General features: G+C 46.6%; 1 protein-coding gene across 1 annotated transcript; it reads right to left on the bottom strand.

Moving 5' to 3' along the window:
- Positions 1-4,149: 4,149 nt before the first annotated feature.
- LOC109773154 (uncharacterized) lies at positions 4,150-8,522 on the bottom strand. Its single transcript, XM_020331850.3, has 8 exons — positions 8,025-8,522; positions 7,587-7,708; positions 7,357-7,416; positions 6,318-6,434; positions 5,794-6,232; positions 5,361-5,714; positions 4,869-5,284; positions 4,150-4,761 (listed from the first exon to the last, which is right to left on the bottom strand). Exons 1-8 carry the CDS (start codon positions 8,136-8,138, stop codon positions 4,350-4,352), a joined length of 2,034 nt encoding a protein of 677 aa, XP_020187439.1. The 5' UTR covers positions 8,139-8,522; the 3' UTR covers positions 4,150-4,349.
- Positions 8,523-17,911: the final 9,389 nt, after the last annotated feature.

Below are 17,911 nucleotides of genomic sequence, written 5' to 3'. Positions count from 1 at the left end.
GCGTATTTTAGGTGGGAAAACACTTTACGTCTTTTCTCGTCGAATACGTGTTTGCTGACTATACGAGCAAACTTAAATTACTCTATAACCATATAAAAAAGTACACAGGATTATCAAGGGCGTCCTATCAAGCCTACTAATTGGATCCAACAATTCGTATCACATCAAAAGTTTGCCACACAAACCAATATGTGAGACTAAATGTTATGCTAGATCTGCCTACCCGCTCATGTTCTAACCTGCCCCCCACCCCCGACATAAATCACTACCTAGCTCGATCATGATCACAATCAACGTGATCTCCATCTCATGGCGTTGCCCTACCTTTGGTGCCATTCCATCCCATGGCGTTGCTCTAACTCTGGTGCGCATTCGACCAGCTGGATCAATCTGCTATGTGCATGAATCTGCTTCTCGTAGAACCGATCAGGTTTTTGACTCGGGTACTTGTACCTCTTCAGAAAAAAACCCGCTTCAAGTCGGCACGTAGGTGCGTGCCTCCATCGGAATAGGGGAGCATCACCGGTGATTTTTTTTAGATTCCTAAACCAAGTATAATTGTGAAAATAGTAGATACTTACACGAGGGGAATTTTTGATCTATGGGGACATATGCATCCTATATAGGAAAAAATGGTAATTCAACAAAAAGTCAAAAATTCCTGAAAATATTTTTGAAATAAGCTTGACCTTCTATTGTACTCGTGAGAAATAAAATCCCCCCAAAAAAATATCCTTTGGACTTCTTTTCAAAAAAGACAAATTTTTGGCTAAAATAGTGTGAATAGTGACCTATAATAGCAAATAAATTTTGTCTTTTTTGCTGTGAGGTCAACTTTTGTTTTTTTTTCGTCGAGATTTATATATCAAAGCAAAAGTGAGTCAAGTGTTTTGTCGAAATAGTTCTTACCTATTTTGACTTTTTATTAAAATATTTTTAAAAATCCCCATATAGGGTGCATATACAACCAGGAACCAAAGTGTATTTCCCATACTTACACTCATTTCTGATTCGTGTTTGAGACCAAAACATGAATCGGTGTCCCTGGTCATTCCTGCAGAAAAATGATTCAGCCTTGTCATAACACTGATATAAACTAATACATTCTTATTTAAAAACAATTCACTAAGGATATAAATGTACCCTACCTTCATATGTCCTTAAAAGAATTCTAAACTAGCCACATGTGATAAGCAACCTTTTCATATTACTTTGCATCATGGAATGGTTTAATGATTATATCTCCAAGAAGTTAACATAATGCATTTGTAATATCCTAGTTCTGGCAGCAACTAAAAAACTAATAAAATCTTGAAGTACACCTTCGATCAAGGTCTCTTGTATATCTTCCTCTAGTGAACAACCACTGATAATGCAGCCAACGCCATCACCGTGATACTCTTCATAAGTTGCAACGTGGAAGTAGCACATGTCAGAGTTGTACACGTCATTTTCAAAGGGAACTGCAATTATGCTACCATGTAGACCAACTCAGAATTTACATAAAACATATGGATACAAAAAAACAACATTGAAAGTAGGTACTGTCACAACTCCTGATATCTCAAGGCACCAATCGAGATGCAACAATGAACCTATACTGACCCATACAGGATTTCTATCATGGCAACATAACCTACAAAGCATTAACTCCTCCTTCATCACCTTGATTCCCAAAAAAGACACTCCTTCGACACCAAATGACAGATCTTTCCAAGAGGCTTCAAAAAATTATTCTCAAGCTTGTCCATATCAACCAGTATGGGTTTCTAAAAGACAGATCTTTCCAAGAATGTCTGGATTGGACCTTTGAATATTTGTATCAGTGTCACAAGTCTAAGAAGGACATCATTGTGCTCAAATTGGACTTTGCCAAAGCCTTTTACTTGACTGATCATTCCACAATCCTAGATATTCTAAAGACTAAGAGCTTTGGAGGTAGATGGCTCAACTGGATGAGAATGATCTTTAGTTCTGGGTTCTCCTATGTGCTGCTCAATGGGGTGCCAGACAAGCAGTTTCTTTGCAAAAGGGGAGTGAGGTAGGGTGATCCTGTCTCTCCTCTGATTTTTTTCCCTGCCTGCTGATCTACTTCAGACAACTTTTAGTGAAGCCATGCACAACAACCTCATATCTACACCTATTCTAGTCAACTCCTGCCCTCACTTCCCTATCATACAGTATGCTGATGATACAATTCTTGTCATGCCTCCAGACTCACCTCAGCTCTCACACATTGAAAACCATCTTCAACACTTTGATGCCTTCACTAGACTGCATATCAACTATGAAAATCTGTGATGGTGCCAATAAATGTCCCCCAAGAGAAAAATTGTGACACTTGCTACCAGTATGGGATGCCAAATTCAAAGTTTTCCTTACACATACCTCGGGCTCCCCCTCGACACCAGCATGCCAAGAATTGAAGACTTTAATCCCATCCTTCTTAGGATTGAAAGGACATTGTTTAACTTTCCTCTCCTATGATGAAAGATTGGTCCTTATTAAATCAGTTTTCTCCTCACTGCTAACTTTCTTCATGTGTTCTTTTGCATTTCCTGTTGCTATGATAGATCAAATCAACAGATACATAAAGCACTTCTCGAGAAAATTTGGAATGGATGATAAGGGAACTGCCTTAATTGCCTGGGATAAAGCCTGTAAGCCAGAATTGCAAGGAGATCTTGGTATCCTTGATGTTGCCACCCACAATAAAGCCTTGTTGATCAAAAACCTCCACAAATTCTTCAACCATGTTGATTTAACCCAGGTTAAACTCATATGGGAAACATACTATTCCACTAGCCTGCCTTTTGAATCTTTGCTAGGTTCACTCTGGTGGAAATCCATTCTGAAGCTTTTGCCAAGTTTCAAACAGGTGGCATCTAGTATTGTAGGACAAGGCTCCTCAACTATGTTCTAGATGGACAACTGGTCAAGGCCCTCATCTACATCTTTGGCAAACAAATTTCCTGAACTATTCCCTTTTGGCATCCATCAGGATATAACAAACAGTGCTTTCCTAAACTCTGAAGATGTGGCCTCTCACTTCCACAGACCATTACCTATCCAAGCATACCAGCAATTTCTATTGTTGCAGAATTCTACTAACAACAACACCCTCTTGGACACCCCTGATATATGGACCTACTCATGGGGCAGAGGTGTTTTCTGACCTATGCATATGTACGAGCACCTGATCATAGGACAAGAATCTCATTTCTTTTTGAATGGTCGTGGAAAGCAGTAAGCAGATTGAAGCATAATTTTTTTTGTTGGTTCATGTTACATCATAGGTTGAACACTAGAAGTTTGTTGTTGCACCAATGCTTTGTCATCCCTGAATACACATGTGTCCTATGTCCTGCTGGAAACCTGGAAACTCCTATGCACCTATTTTGGGGACTGCAACTTCTCCCTAGAATGTCGGCACGCAATCCTACCCAATAGGCAGAGATGTATATCAGTTTATGATGAACTCACCTTGACTAGTCAGGTATTGCCCCCCTTCAATTGCTATTGATGTTATCATCACAACATGCCACAATATATGGATGCGGCGAAATGATTAAAAATTCAGGCATATCACACCAAACACTACCTACTGGAAAATCAGATTCAAAAAGGACCTGCAACTTCTAATCACATCTCCAATGTTTCCTAGTTGTTCCCTTGTAGCTTGTAAATATTTATACTAACTAATAGAAAATATCTAAAAAGAATAGATGTACTGGCCAAGTCTATAACAAAACTTGGTCTGGCCAAGTCTATACAAAACTTGGTCAACATCTACAAAACCAAATTTACTTCATTAGATTCATTATGAAATGAATTTTTCATATTGTATATATTGATAGCATAAATTTTTGTGTATATTTCTATAGACTTTAAAGTTTGACTTAGAAAAATTCTAGAACTTTAATTATTTTGGAACCGAGCGAGTAGCTTTTCTTTTCTTTTTAACATTTTGACTGTGGGTATGGTAGTTGGTTAGCATTTGCTTTCGACCCTTTTTGTTTGTGGGGGGGGGGGGGGGGGGGGGGGGGCTTGACCCTTTTTATTATGAAGAAAAAAACTTATTGAGTGAGCGCTGTTTTTTTTTTCAGGCCACAACAATCCACAAATTCTTCGCAAAAATTTGAACACAGATATAGCACTCAAACATGCTTGTTGCCAAAATATCCAGATATTTCTGATTTTCTACTCTTTTACGTACTTTCCAGTTTAATGTTTACCCGGCGGCATGATGGTGAGCTCGGGGGTCAAAATGCACTCCTCGCTGAACTACCTACGTTCTACAACTTGTGTACAAAATTGCAAAAACATATGGCACAACCTTCTAAACTCATTCACGGAAGTTGTGTGGGATCTCGCCAAGAACCGGGAGGCCCTTCCAGCCGGATGTAGTCGTACATGACCCCCATGAACTCGCTCAAGGCCCTGACCTGCGTGATGCTGATGGTGTTCTCCCCTTCCATGAGCAGGTACCCATTGATCCCGAACTCGAAGCTCCACCACGTGCCGTGGTCGCTGTGCCTCGCGATCGCGTTGCCGTCGCCGAAGTCCGGCGTCACGAACACTCCGGCGTCGGCCGACGATCCCCTCCTCGTCACCGGCGCCCCGTTCACCCGCAGCTGCAGCCTCGACATGTGGGCCGCCGCGAGCGCCACCCGCAGCGTGTAGGTGCCGTCGGCAACGACGCGGGACAGGCCGAACCGGATCCGTCGCGTCGTCGGCGCGTCGGAGCCGTTGCTCATCTTCCTGCACGGTGAAAGCAAGTCAGTTTTTTTTTTCTTTTACCTGTGCTGTGTCTCTTTTTTTTAGAGCATTATAAGATTTGAGAGTTCGTTTTCCGTCTACTATACTACCTCGTGACGTGCGCGAAGAACCAGTCCTTGGAGTAGTGGCTCTCGCCGACGGTGAAGACGGGGTCGCCGGCGGGGTACAGCTCAGCGTACCTGTCCCACAGCCCGTACTGCCTGTACTTGTCCTTGCTGAGGAAGAGCTTGTTGACGTACTTGGGGTTGGGCTCAGGAACGAAGAACTCGGCGGCGCTCCGGTCAGGCACGCCGATCTCCCACAGCGTCGGCCCCGACCGCGGCGGCTCGAACACGAGGTCGCCGAGGGCAACGGCGCCGCCGGCATCCACCGTCACGGCAGCCGTGTGCATATAGTCGCCGAGGGTCCCGGGCACCCAGGCGTAGAGGTTGTACACCCCTGCCCGGACGTTGCCGATGGCGAAGCTGCCGCATGTCGCCGACGCCCTCGTCCAGAACTGGTAACCCTGCATGCAACGCAAAGTCAGACGTCGCAAACGGCACTTGAGAAATAAAATTCTGGAAGTGACTTTGGGTGTGTACCTTGCTCTCTATCGCCCAGGAGCCCGGCTGCCCCGGCGCGGCGAGGCCGACGTAGGCACGGCGGGCGGGCATGTCCTTGCCGCTCACGAACCTGTCCCTGACCAGCAATCGGCCGGTGACAGAGCCCCTCTGGCCGGCCTTGTGGAAATCAGGCGACTCCGGGAAGGTGTAGGGCCATTTGCTGGCCTCGGCCTCGGCCTGCGCCTTGGCGTCCTCCCACAGCGTGTGGAAGTTCCCCCTCTCGGGGTTGGAGTTGAGGTAGATGAACACCGGGCCCATGACCTTCTTCCAGTGCTCGCCCTCCTTGATCTTGGCGACGATGTCGTTCCCGACGTAATGTGTTCCCATAAACATCTGCAAATCAGATCGACGACAGTGTAACGCGGGAATTTCATTTCACAGGAAAGATTGGCCGCCGGCTGCGTGCGCTTACGGTGAGGGAGGTGGGGCCGACGTGGGAGGTGAGCTCGCGCTTGAGCGGGCCGCCGGTCTTGAACTCGTTGCTGGGGGTGACGACCCAGAACCCCACGGCCGGGCCGGGAGCGCCGGCGATCCAGCCGTGAACCGCGTTGTCTTTGTTGTCGAGCGAGTACTGGTACTTGTCGTCCACCTCGCCCTTGAACTGCGGCTCGGCGGGGTTGAGGAGGAGCACGGCCTCCTTGTAGGCCAGGGGCATGCCGCGGGGCGCGTCCCGGTCCGCCGCCCGCGGCATGTACCTCTGGATCTCGTCCGAGACCGCCATGTAGGTGAACCTCGCCGTGTTGAGCTTGAAGGCGAGCCGGGCCTCCGTGATGTTGAGGGCCGGCCAGCTGCCGGCGTGCTCCAGGACGGCGTAGCAGTAGAACCCGGAGCTGCCTCTCAGCATCACCAGCCTGATCATCAACAACACATGTTAATCAATTGGTTCGCTGCATGCATGCGCCTGTCAGAGTAGAAGATGGAGGTTCGACGGCGCACCTCTTGTCGACGGTGAGCCGGACGCTGTTGAGGCGTGATGGGTCGTAGGTGCTCCTGAAGGAGAGCTCCACTTGCTCTTCGCTGGCCGATACGACCCGGAAATCTGTGCTGTCCAGCCTGCGCGAATTCAAAGACGCACGGCTAAATTTGGTTGAGCAACTATTTTTCCTTCTTTCGATTCTCTTTCAGAGATATCAGAACATGTGTACGTGCATGCTCTGTTCATTCAGCAATAACTGATTTTTACTTTTCCAGATTGTACTGAAGGAGCAACACTTTACAGTTCACAGTCTTGTTGTTAAATAACACCACTAGCTACCACGCACCCTTTCGGTGCAACCGTTCAGATTTGTTCATGGCATGCTATCAACCATGTTGGTTTCAACCAAATCAACTGACCTTATTACCGGCTAGCATGCAGGTACGGTCGATCAGGTAAAGTGGCTTCAAATCAAAGTAGCTAGCTGCTATATGTACTGCTGATTTAGTGGGTTGTTTTTTATTTTGTTTAATGAAATATGGTGGCACAGGACAAAGTAAGCACACTAACTATTTATTGAGCTGTGCGGCACAGGACAGAGTAAGCACTTGAAAAAGAACTGGCAAATATGGCTGCAAATCTTTGGCTCTATGCTTGTTAGTCTTTTATTTATAACTGCGGTTTTATGACATCCCATGGTACGGTTTGTGTATGTGCTCTCAGACGCAAAAAATTTCGCAATGGAAAAGAAAACATTTTGGCTAGGTATTTGCATTTGCAAAAACTTAATCCATCCTAAAGTAGGATTGCTTATTGTGGTTGAGGTTGAACCGTACGATTACGGTTAGGCTACGCAGAATAGTCGGCTGTATATGATACTCTTGAGTTTGGCAAGTTAAACTAAGACTAGCCTAAAGATTAACGGAAATAATTACATGCAAAGCACAGGCAAAGATTAACACGGAAGAGATAAAAAGCATGTACCGACAGCATCAATTGTATAGTGTTGTTAAGACATACTAGTATAATACACGTCAGTTGCAGTGAGATTGTACGTACATGTCGATCATGCCTCTTGGATGACCGGACCCTGGAAAGTTCCAAACCACGTCCCAGTACCTGCATACATACAGATATGACGATCAACTGATCAGAAACATATATATATATATATATATATATATATATATATATATATATATATATATATATATATATATATATATATATATATATATATATATATACAGGTATAAGAGAACCGAATATACACATGCATGGTTAATTACCCGCCAGAGTTTTCGTCGCTGGTGAAGTGGAGGAGGTTGCGCTCGCCGGCGTAGCGGACGCCGGTGATCTGGCCTTGCGGCTTCGACACCGTTACCTGCACCACGCCGTTGTCCACCACAACCTGCACCACACCATCACCATGCATATGCATGCACGCACGTACGCGTACATAATATTAAACAAAACCAAACCAAAATGTCCATGCCAAGGCTTAACAATTGTTTGACCCGGAAAGCTATCTCGACAATTCTATAACGCGCGCGGCGATACTGGAAAACATAACGTACGCCGGTTAGTACTTGAGAAATACAACAATCAATTGATTGGAGCAGCACGCGAAAACGTATGTAAGAGACACCAAGATCGACCGACGCCATTATATGCAGCACGAAGAAGAAGAGTAGTTAAAAGGAATGGCTGCCACAGCGCGTACGTACCTGGTGATGCTCTACATGCAGCGTAACGCCAGCGCCGCGTGCCGCCGGCGACGGCGCCACCGGCGCAGCCACGCCCACCGCGGCGGCGAGCAGGAGGATCAGAACCGCCGCCATCGGCGCCGTCGCCTAGCTATATATCCAGAGCACGTCGTCGATATGCCGGATCCGATGGAGCAACACAAGCTAGCAGCCGCACAGCTGCATGGCTTCTATATATGTACGTGATCGAAGGCAGCTGCTCTTGCTCCCGCTGCCCTGCTGTTTGTTACGGCAGAATAGTTTAAGGCGAAGCAAGCTAGCTGGCCGCGGGTTCGTTGCGCGCGGCGATGGATCTGCCGCTTTTTATAAAGGCGCCGCGCCGGAGTCGACGCCGACGGACGTACGAGTTCGTTGCGCCGGCGGCCACGCAAAGATGCTCGCCCAAACACCAAAACATGGCGGACTATATATACCGAGACATATGTAGCTTGCCAAAGAACGTTCGTAGCTGGGTATCCCTCTGTTCTAATTTGCCTCTAAAAAAGGGCAGTGAATCTCTTCTGAATGGATTGCGAGGTTCTAATTAATGGATATCCTGCATATCCAACTTGCCTATAGCAACAGTTGGAGATAAGGCGAGTATTAAATTCTAGCCATCGATTGAATAGGGATTGTTTGGCACATGGGCATTTCACCCATAATAACAAGTTATAGAGGCGTAGAAAAACTCCAGGTCGTCAGTGCAAGGTGACGGTGATAAGACGCCGTTCTGGGACTCTCCTTGGCTGCTTGCGCGGAAGCCCAAGGATATTGCATCGTTAATCTTCGAGGCCTCAAGGAGAAAATATTGGAAGGTACGAGAGGCTCTCAAGGGAAATGCTTGGATTTTCAAAATCAATCCCCACAAATTCTTCACTCTCTGGATGCTTGTCCATGACTTCCACCTTGATGGGCAAGCCGAAGATGATATCATTTGGAAACATGCGAATGATGGGATCTACTCGGCGTCCACCGCGTATAAGCCTCAATTCCTTGGTTTGACTCTCTCACCCATGGACCGCATGGTTTGGAAGGCTTGGCCCCGCCCTCAAGGTTAAATTATTCGCTTGGTTAGCTCTACAAGACCGTATTTGGACCGCCGATCGGTTGGAGAGGCGTGGTTGGGCAAACTGTGGCCTTTGACAACTATGCAAGAGAGAACAAGAAACGGGGCCTCACCTCTTCTTCAAGTGTCGCCACACGCTTAGGCTATGGAGATCTATCATCGAGAAGCTTGGGCTACCTCACGTCAACACCTCTGAGTGGCATCTTGTTGAGTCCATCAACGAGTGGTGGGTCAAACGAACCGATAACTGCAACCCACACTGGCATGCCATGACCTCCCTCACCATGCTCATCTCATGGACCGTTTGGAACGAGCGGAATGCTAGAGTGTTCCGTCGAAAATTTGCTCCACCGCCTGTTCTCCTTAGATCCATTCTTGAAGAAACAAAGTTATGGGTTTCTACCGGCGCAAAGAAGCTTGGGTCTGTAATTTTGTGCGAGTAATTCTCATGCCGTTTGTGTGTGGGGTTATGTAAAACTCGAAACTCTATTCTCTCCTTATTTAATAGATGAGGCAACTCTTATGCCTCCGTTTCAAAAAATAATAATAACAAGTTATTGATTGCATCTAACAATGCATCGAAGGTTTATCTTTTTTTAGGGGGGAAATGGAAGGTTTAAATCCTAGCCATCCATGTATACTATTAGGGGTATGGGGAGGTCGATGGTGGGTTCTACTACGCTGACATGGCCTTGGCAGAGGCCCCCGTCAGGCCCCACCTGGCGACGATCACCGTCGTGCCGGGTCAGGTGTCGCCACCGGCGATTGAGATTACCGCGGTGGTCATTCACGCGGAGCTGTCAGCATACATTGGTGACTACAGGGACAACGATTTCTCTTGGGTGGTCACGGAGACGGAACTTATGATCTTTTCTGTGCCCTTCCCTTTTGCTGAGATGCTCAATGTCTGCACCAGAGACAATGTCAAGTGCCTGATCAACAAGTTCATGATCTCCATCAAGAAGGCTGAGGTGGAGCTGGATGCGCTGCCCCCGTTGTCTCAGGTGTGGTTGTACATCTACGGGCTCCCAGATGGGGGCAAGTGCAACCACATTTTGAAGGCCATCTCAAAGCCGGTGAGCAACCTTCTGACGGTTGACGTGGACTCTCCGGAGGGAGCTGGCCCAGCGCGCATAGAGGTCATGTGCTAGTCTCCTAACGTCATCGACGACCTCTCTCTGGTCTTCTACTTCGGTAAGGCTAGGGGGGCTTGCCTCATCTACGAGCTGGACCAGGAGGTCTTGGAAGAGCGTGAGTGGGACGTGCCTCGGCCTCCGCCGGCGCCGCCAGCTTCTGGATAGGATGGGGGTGATGACTTGTTTGAGGGCAGTTACTCAGACACAGGCGACCGGCCTGCTTCGTCGGCGTAGGAGGCGAGTCGCCCTAGGTCCTCGGCCGCTGGGAAGGAGTCGGCCCCTGTCGATGCGCCAGCATCTTAGCCGGTTACTATGGATGACTCTCGGAACTCGGGGATGGAGGTGTGCCCCCCGTCATATCTGCGCTCGCCGGGGGTGGTCTGCTACACCCGCTTGCCTGGGTCCCCTCCTTCTCCAGCCTTGGGGTTCCCGGCTCGCGTGATCGCGACATCGCCGATGGCTGATCTGGAGGATGTCACGGCCAGCCTCGAGCCCTCCGGTGCCGACCTCGGGGTCAGTTCGGTGTCCTCTCCCATGGTGGCAGCCAGGAAGAGCGCCCGCCTGAGCCGGACTCGGATCCTCATGGACGCCCGGGTCCCGACGATCACGGAGAAGGCGGCCATGCGCGCGGCTGCTCATGACCTCACCCCAGGTACGGTACCATCCCCCTCTAGTCCATTATATTTTGGTTCTCGGTTCGCGGCTCTCAATTCGGTTCCCCTCGCACACCTTGGCGATGTAGCTGCTGATTGTGACTGTGTTCCGTGGAGAAAAGGGGCCCGGCTGGACCAGATTTTTGCCATCCGTGCTAAGGAGCGGCTGGACGGGGCCCTTGTAGAGGCCCACGCTTGAGCAGAGCATGGAGTGACGACTGACACGACCCCTTACGTCCCTGGGCATGGAGAGCCCAGGGATGGTCTGGGGTCCAGTCACCCGTCCTCTACAGTTGACCCCGTTGGTGGTTCTTCAGTAGGAAGGACCCAGAGGGGTAGACAGCCTACACACCTCCATCCCAGCGAGCAGGTGGTCTTGGTGGTCCGAGGTGCTAGTGTTTGGTTTCCCTCTAGGGAAGAACAGATCGTACGTAGTGCCCCCTCTAAGCAGGGACGCCGCGGTCGCCCGACAAGGCAGCTACATCGCCCTGCTCAGGGCAGGAGGGCTACTTCGGCTCCTCCTGAGGGGCCTAGTAGCTCAGCCTCGGATCCCATATGAAGCTCCTATGTTGGAACATTAGGGGCTTCGACAACTTGGGCCGGCGATGCGAGTTTATCGACGACATTAGGCAGGAAGAGATCGATATAATGGGTTTGCAAGAGACGATTTGACATTACTTCTCCATTCAGGAACTCCAGGGCCTATCCAGGCACCCATTCACTTGGCGATGGCTGCCGGCGGCTGGGCTATCGGGAGGCATCCTGTTGGGGGCCAGGGAGGATCTCTTCTCGGTTGAGGATATTGACCAACGAGAATTCTTCCTTAGTATGGTTGTCACTGACCAGCGTGTGAACCTCAGTTGGGAGGTGATCATTGTCTATGGCCCAGCTGACCACGGGCGGTGATACGTCTCCAATGTATCTATAATTTTTGATTGTTCCATGCTATTATATTATCCATCTTGAATGTTCTATATGCATTATTATGCTATTTTATATCATTTTTTGGGACTAACCTACTAACTTAGTGCCTAGTGCCAGTTGCTGTTTTTTCCTTATTTTTGTGTTTTACAGAAAATCAATATCAAACAGATTCCAAATGGAACGAAACTTTTTGATGATTTTTCTTGGACCATAAGACATCTAGGAAGCTTCGGGAGGAGGCCAGGGGAGCCACAGGTGGCCACAAGCCGCCAGGGCACGCGCCCCGGGGGGTGGCGCACCCCTAGGGCTTGTGGGTCCCTAATAGCCCCCCTAACCCTAATTCTTGCTCCATAAATACCCAAATATTCCCTTTACATCAGAGGGGACACCAAAAATACTTTTCCGCCACCGCAAGCCTCTAACCTCATGAGATCCCATCTTGGGGCCTTTTCCGGTACTCTGCCGGAGGGGGATTCAATTATGGAGGGCCTCTACATCAACCTTGCCGCCCTTCCGATGATGTGTGAGTAGTTCACCACAGACCGACGGGTCCATAGGTAGTAGCTAGATGGCTTTTCTCTCTCTCTTTGATCTTCAATACAATGTTCTCCTCGATGTTCTTAGAGATCTATATGATGTAATCTTCTTTTGCGGTGTGTTTGTTGAGATCCGATGAATTGTGAGTTTATGATCAGATTATCTATTAATATTATTTGAGTCTTCTTTGAATTCTTATATGCATGATTTGGTAGCTTTGTATTTCTCTCTGATCTATTGATTTGGTTTGGCCAACTAGATTGTTTTTTCTTGCAATGGGAGAGGTGCTTTGTAATGGGTTCAATCTTGCGGTGTTCTCACCCAGTGACAGAAGGGGTAGCGAGGCACGTATTGTATTGTTGCCATTAAGGATAAAAAGATGGGGTTTATTTTATGTTGATTGGATCTATCCCTCTACATCATGTCATCTTGCTTAAAGCATTACTCTGTTTTTAACTTAATTACACTAGATGCAGGCAGAGTCGGTCGATGTGCGGAGTAATAGTAGAAGATGCAGGCAGGAGTCGGTCTACTTGTAATTTGTTCATGATCATTGCCTTAGATATCGTCATAATTATTCGCTTTCTATCAATTGCTCAACGGTAATTTGTTCACCCACCGTATGCGTTCTTTCAAGAGAGAAGCCTCTAGTGAAACCTATGGCCCACGAGTCTACTTTTATCATATTATTTCCAGATCTATAAAATCAGAAACACAAAAATACCTTGCTGAGTTTTATTTACTTCTATTTTTTTACATCTATCACTATCAGATCTAATCCTTGCAAGTAACCGAGAAGGGATTGCCAACCCCTTATCGCGTTGGGTGCAAGTATTTGTTTGTTGTGCAGGTGCTATTATTGGAGACTTGTGTGTTCCTCCTACTGGATTGATACCTGGTTCTTAACTGCGGGAAATACTTATCTCTACTTTGTTGCATCACCCTTTCATCTTCAAGGGAAAAACCAACGCAAGCTCAAGAAGTAGCATGAAGAATTTCTCGCGCCGTTGTCGGGGAGGTTCTACATCAAGCCTACCAAGTACCTATCATAAACACTCATCTCTTGCATTTACTTTATTTGCCATTTGCCTCTCATTTTCATCTCCTCCACTTCTAAAACATTTTCAAAAAAATACAAAATATTTTCCTTTTTATTCGCTTTCTTTCCATTCGTCTTTTAGTTTGTCTTTTGTTTGCTTGTGTGCTAAATTTGTTGCTTGCTATCATGGCTAGTCCTTCTATCGTAATTAGTACCCCGGAAAGTGAAGTTCTTAATTTTAAACAAATGGGAGGAGAAAATCTAAAAGATGCTTGGTATAGAATTTGCGATGCTCAAAATATATCTATCCGTAAGCAGTCCACTAATGTTCTTCTTCGAAAATTTTATGTGGGAGTTACTACTTGGTATAGGTTTGTTCTATATACTATCACTGGGGGTAATTTTTTGGGTAGTCACCCTATGGATGCTTTTAATGCTATGGGAAATTTGGTGGGATCACCACCAATCATGATTAATGAAACAACTTTAGCTTTGGAACATGTTGATGGAAATATGATCTAGAAGCAATAATAAAGTTGTTATTATTTTATATTTCCTTATTCATGATAAAGGTTTATTATTCATGCTAGAATTGTATTGACCGGAAACGTAAATACATGTGTGAATACATAAACAAATACCGTGTCCCTAGTAGGCCTCTACTAGACTAGCTAGTTGATCAAAGATGGTTAAGGTTTCCTAACCATAGACATGAGTTATCATTCGATAACGGGATCACATCATTAGGAGGATGTGATGGACAAGACCCATCTGTTAGCTTAGCATATGATCATTCAGTTTATTGCTATCGCTTTCTTAATGCCAAATACATATTCCTTCGACTATGAGATCATGCAACTCCCGGATACTGGAGGAATACCTTGTGTTCTATCAAATGTCACAACGTAACTGGGTGATCATAAAGATGCTCTACAGGTATCTCTGAAGATGTTTGTTGAGTTGGCATGAATTGAGATTAGAATTGGTCACTCCGTGAATCGGAGAGGTATCTCTGGGCCCTCTCGGTAATACACATCATAAGAGGCCTTGCAAGCAAAATGACTAAGGAGTTAGTTACCAGATGATGTATTACGGAACGAGTAAAGAGACTTGCCGGTAACGAGATTGAACTAGGTATGAAGATACCGACGATCGAATCTCGGGCAAGTAACATACCGATGACAAAGGGAATGACGTATGTTGTCATTACGGTTTGAATGATAAAGATCTTCATAGTATATGTAGGAACCAATATGAGCATCCATGTTCTGCTGTTGGTTTGACCGGAGATGTGTCTCGGTCATGTCTACATAGTTCTCGAACCCGTAGGGTCTGCGCGCTTAACGTTCGTTGACGATATAGTGTTATATGAGTTATGTGATTTGGTGATCGAATGTTGTTCGGAGTCTGACGTGGAGCTGCAGAATGGTCCGTAGGTAAAGATTGATATATAGGACGATACTATTTGGACACCGGAAGAGTTTCAGGGGTACCGGGTAGTCATCGGAACACCGGAAGGGGTTCCGGGAGGCCCCGGGAGGTCTATGGACCTAATGGGCCAAGGGGAGGCACAAACCAGCCCACAAGGGGGCTGGCACGCCCTCTCCCTGGCCACCGGCCCTAGAAGAAGGAAAGGGGGGCGCCACCTCCTCCAGCCTTCCCCTCCTTATGGGAGAAAGGACGGGGGGGGGGGGGGGGGGGCGCCACCTCCTCCTTCCTTTCCCTGGCGCCAAAAGAAGGAAGGGGGGGCGGCCAAGGGCAGGTGCCCAAGTGAGATTCGGCCCCACTTGGGGCGCCTCCTGGCTGCCTCACCTCTCCCCCACCTATATATACATGGGGAGAGGGCGCCACACAAGCCACAACATTGTCTTAGCCGTGTGCGGCGCCCCTCTCCATAGTTTCGTCCCTCGGTCATATTTTTGTAGTGCTTAGGCAAAGCCCTGCGGAGATAGCATCACCATCACCATCACCACGCCGTCGTGCTACCGGAACTCATCCACTACTTCGCCCGTTTTGCTGGATCAAGAAGGCGATGACATCACTGAGTTGAACGTGTGCTGAACGCGGAGGTGCCGTACGTTCAGTACTTGATCGGTTGGATCGCGAAGAAGTTCGACTACATCAACTGTGTTACTAAACGCTTCTGCTTACGGTCTACAAGGGTACGTAGACACATTCTCCCCTCCCGTTGCTATGCATCTCCATTGATAGATCTTGCGTGTGTGCAGATTTTTTTTCCATGCAACGTTCCCCAAAAGTGGTATCAAGAGCCAGGTCTATGCGTAGATGATATGCACGAGTAGAACACAAAGAGTTGTGGGCGGTGATAGTTATACTGCTTAACACCAACGAATTATTTTGATTCGGCGTCATTGTGGGATGAAGCGGCCTGGACCAACCTTACATGTCCACGTACATGAGACCGGTTCCACCGACAGACATGCAACTTGTTTTGCATAAAGGTGGCCGACGGGTGTCTGTTTCTCCTACTTTAGTTTCAAATTTGACAGCGGCCGGTCCTTGAAGAAGGTTAAAACAACAAACTTGATAAATCACCGTTGTGGTTTTTGCTGTTGGTAAGAACGGTTCTTGCTAGAAGCCCATAACAGCCACGTAAAACTTGCAACAACAAAGTAGAGGACGTCTAACTTGTTTTTGCAGGGCATGTTGTGATGTGATATGGTCAAGATGTGATGTGATATACATTGTTGTATGAGATGATCATGTTTTGTAATATTGACAACTGGCAGGAGCCTTAGGGTTGTCTCTTAATTATTGTATAAAATGCAAGCGCCATGTAATTGCTTTACTTTATCGCTATGCGTTAGCAATAGTTGTAGAAGTAATAGTTGGCGAGACGACCCCGACGCAACGATGGAGATCAAGGTGTCTAGCCAGTGACGATGGAGATCATGACGATGCTTTGGAGATGGAGATCAAAAGCACAAGATGATAATGGCCATATCATGTCACATATTTTGATTGCATGTGATGTTTATCCTTTATGCATCTTATTTTGCTTAGAACGGCGGTAGCATTATAAGATGATCCCTTCACTAAATTTCAAGATAAAAGTGTTCTCCCCGAGTATGCACCGTTGCTAAAGTTCATCGTTTCGAAGCACCTCGTGATGATCGGGTGAGATAGACTCTGCGTTCACATACAACGGGTGTAAACCAGATCTACACACGAGGAATACTTGGGTTAAACTTGACGAGCCTAGCATGTACAGACATGGTCTCGGAACACTGGAGACCGAAAGGTCGAACGTGAGTCATATAGTGGATATGATCAACATAGAGATGTTCACCATTGATGACTACCCCATCTCATGTGATGATCGGATATGGGTTAGTTGATTTGGATCATGTATCGCTTAGGTAACTTGAGGGATGTTAATTTAAGTGAGAGTTCATTAGTAATTTGATTAATTGAACTTAATTTATCATGAACTTAGTCTTAATAGTTTTGCATATCTATGTTGTAGATCAATGGCCCATGCTACCATTCCCCTGAATTTTAGTGCGTTCCTAGAGAAAGCTAAGTTGAAAGATGATGGTAGCAACTACACGGACTGGGTCCGTAACTTGAGAATTATCCTCATTGCTGCACAAAATAATTATGTACTTGATGCACTGCTATGAGACAGACCTGCTACAGGACCTGATGAAGATGTTATGAACGTCTGGCAAGCTTGATCTGATGACTACTCGATAGTTTAGTGTGCCATGCTTTACGTCTTAGAACCGGGACTTCAAAGACGTTTTGAACGTCATGGAGCATATGAGATGTTCCAGGAGCTGAAATTGATATTTCAAGCTAATGCCCGGGTTGAGAGATATGAAGTCTCCAACAAGTTCTATAGTTGCAAGATGGAGGAGAATAGTTCTGTCAGTGAACACATACTCAAAATGTTTGGGTATCATAACCACTTGACTCGGCTGGGAATTGATCTTCTAGTTGAGAGTGTTATTGACAGAGTTCTTCAACCACTGCCACCAAGCTACAAAGGCTTCGTGATGAACTATAATATGCAAGGGATGGAGAAAACAATTCCCGATCTCTTCGCGATGCTAAAATTAGCGGAGGTAGAAATCAAGAAGGAGCATCAAGTGTTGATGGTTAACAAGACCACTAGTTTCAAGAAAAAGGGCAAAGGAAAGAAAGGGAACTTCAAGAAGAACGGCAAACAAGTTGCCGCTCCCATGAAGAAGCCCAAAGCTGGACCTAAGCATGAAACTGAGTGCTTCTACTGCAAAGGGAGTGGTAACTGGAAGCGTAACTGCCCCAAGTATTTGGCGGATAAGAAGGATGGCAAAGTGAACAAACGTATATTTGATATACATGTTATTGATGTGTTCCTTACTAATGCTCGTAGTAGCGCCTGGGTATTTGATACTGGTTCGGTTGCTCATATTTGTAACTCGAAACAGGAGCTACGAAATAAACGAAGATTGGCTAAGGACGAGGTGACAATGCGCGTCGAGAATGGTTCCAAGGTCGATGTGATCGCC

The sequence above is a fragment of the Aegilops tauschii genome, chromosome 4, assembly GCF_002575655.3.
Source record: "Aegilops tauschii subsp. strangulata cultivar AL8/78 chromosome 4, Aet v6.0, whole genome shotgun sequence".
Classification (NCBI taxonomy): Eukaryota; Viridiplantae; Streptophyta; class Magnoliopsida; order Poales; family Poaceae; genus Aegilops; species Aegilops tauschii.
Note: the sequence above shows the minus strand (reverse complement) of the source record. Positions and strands in the feature narration are given on the sequence as shown.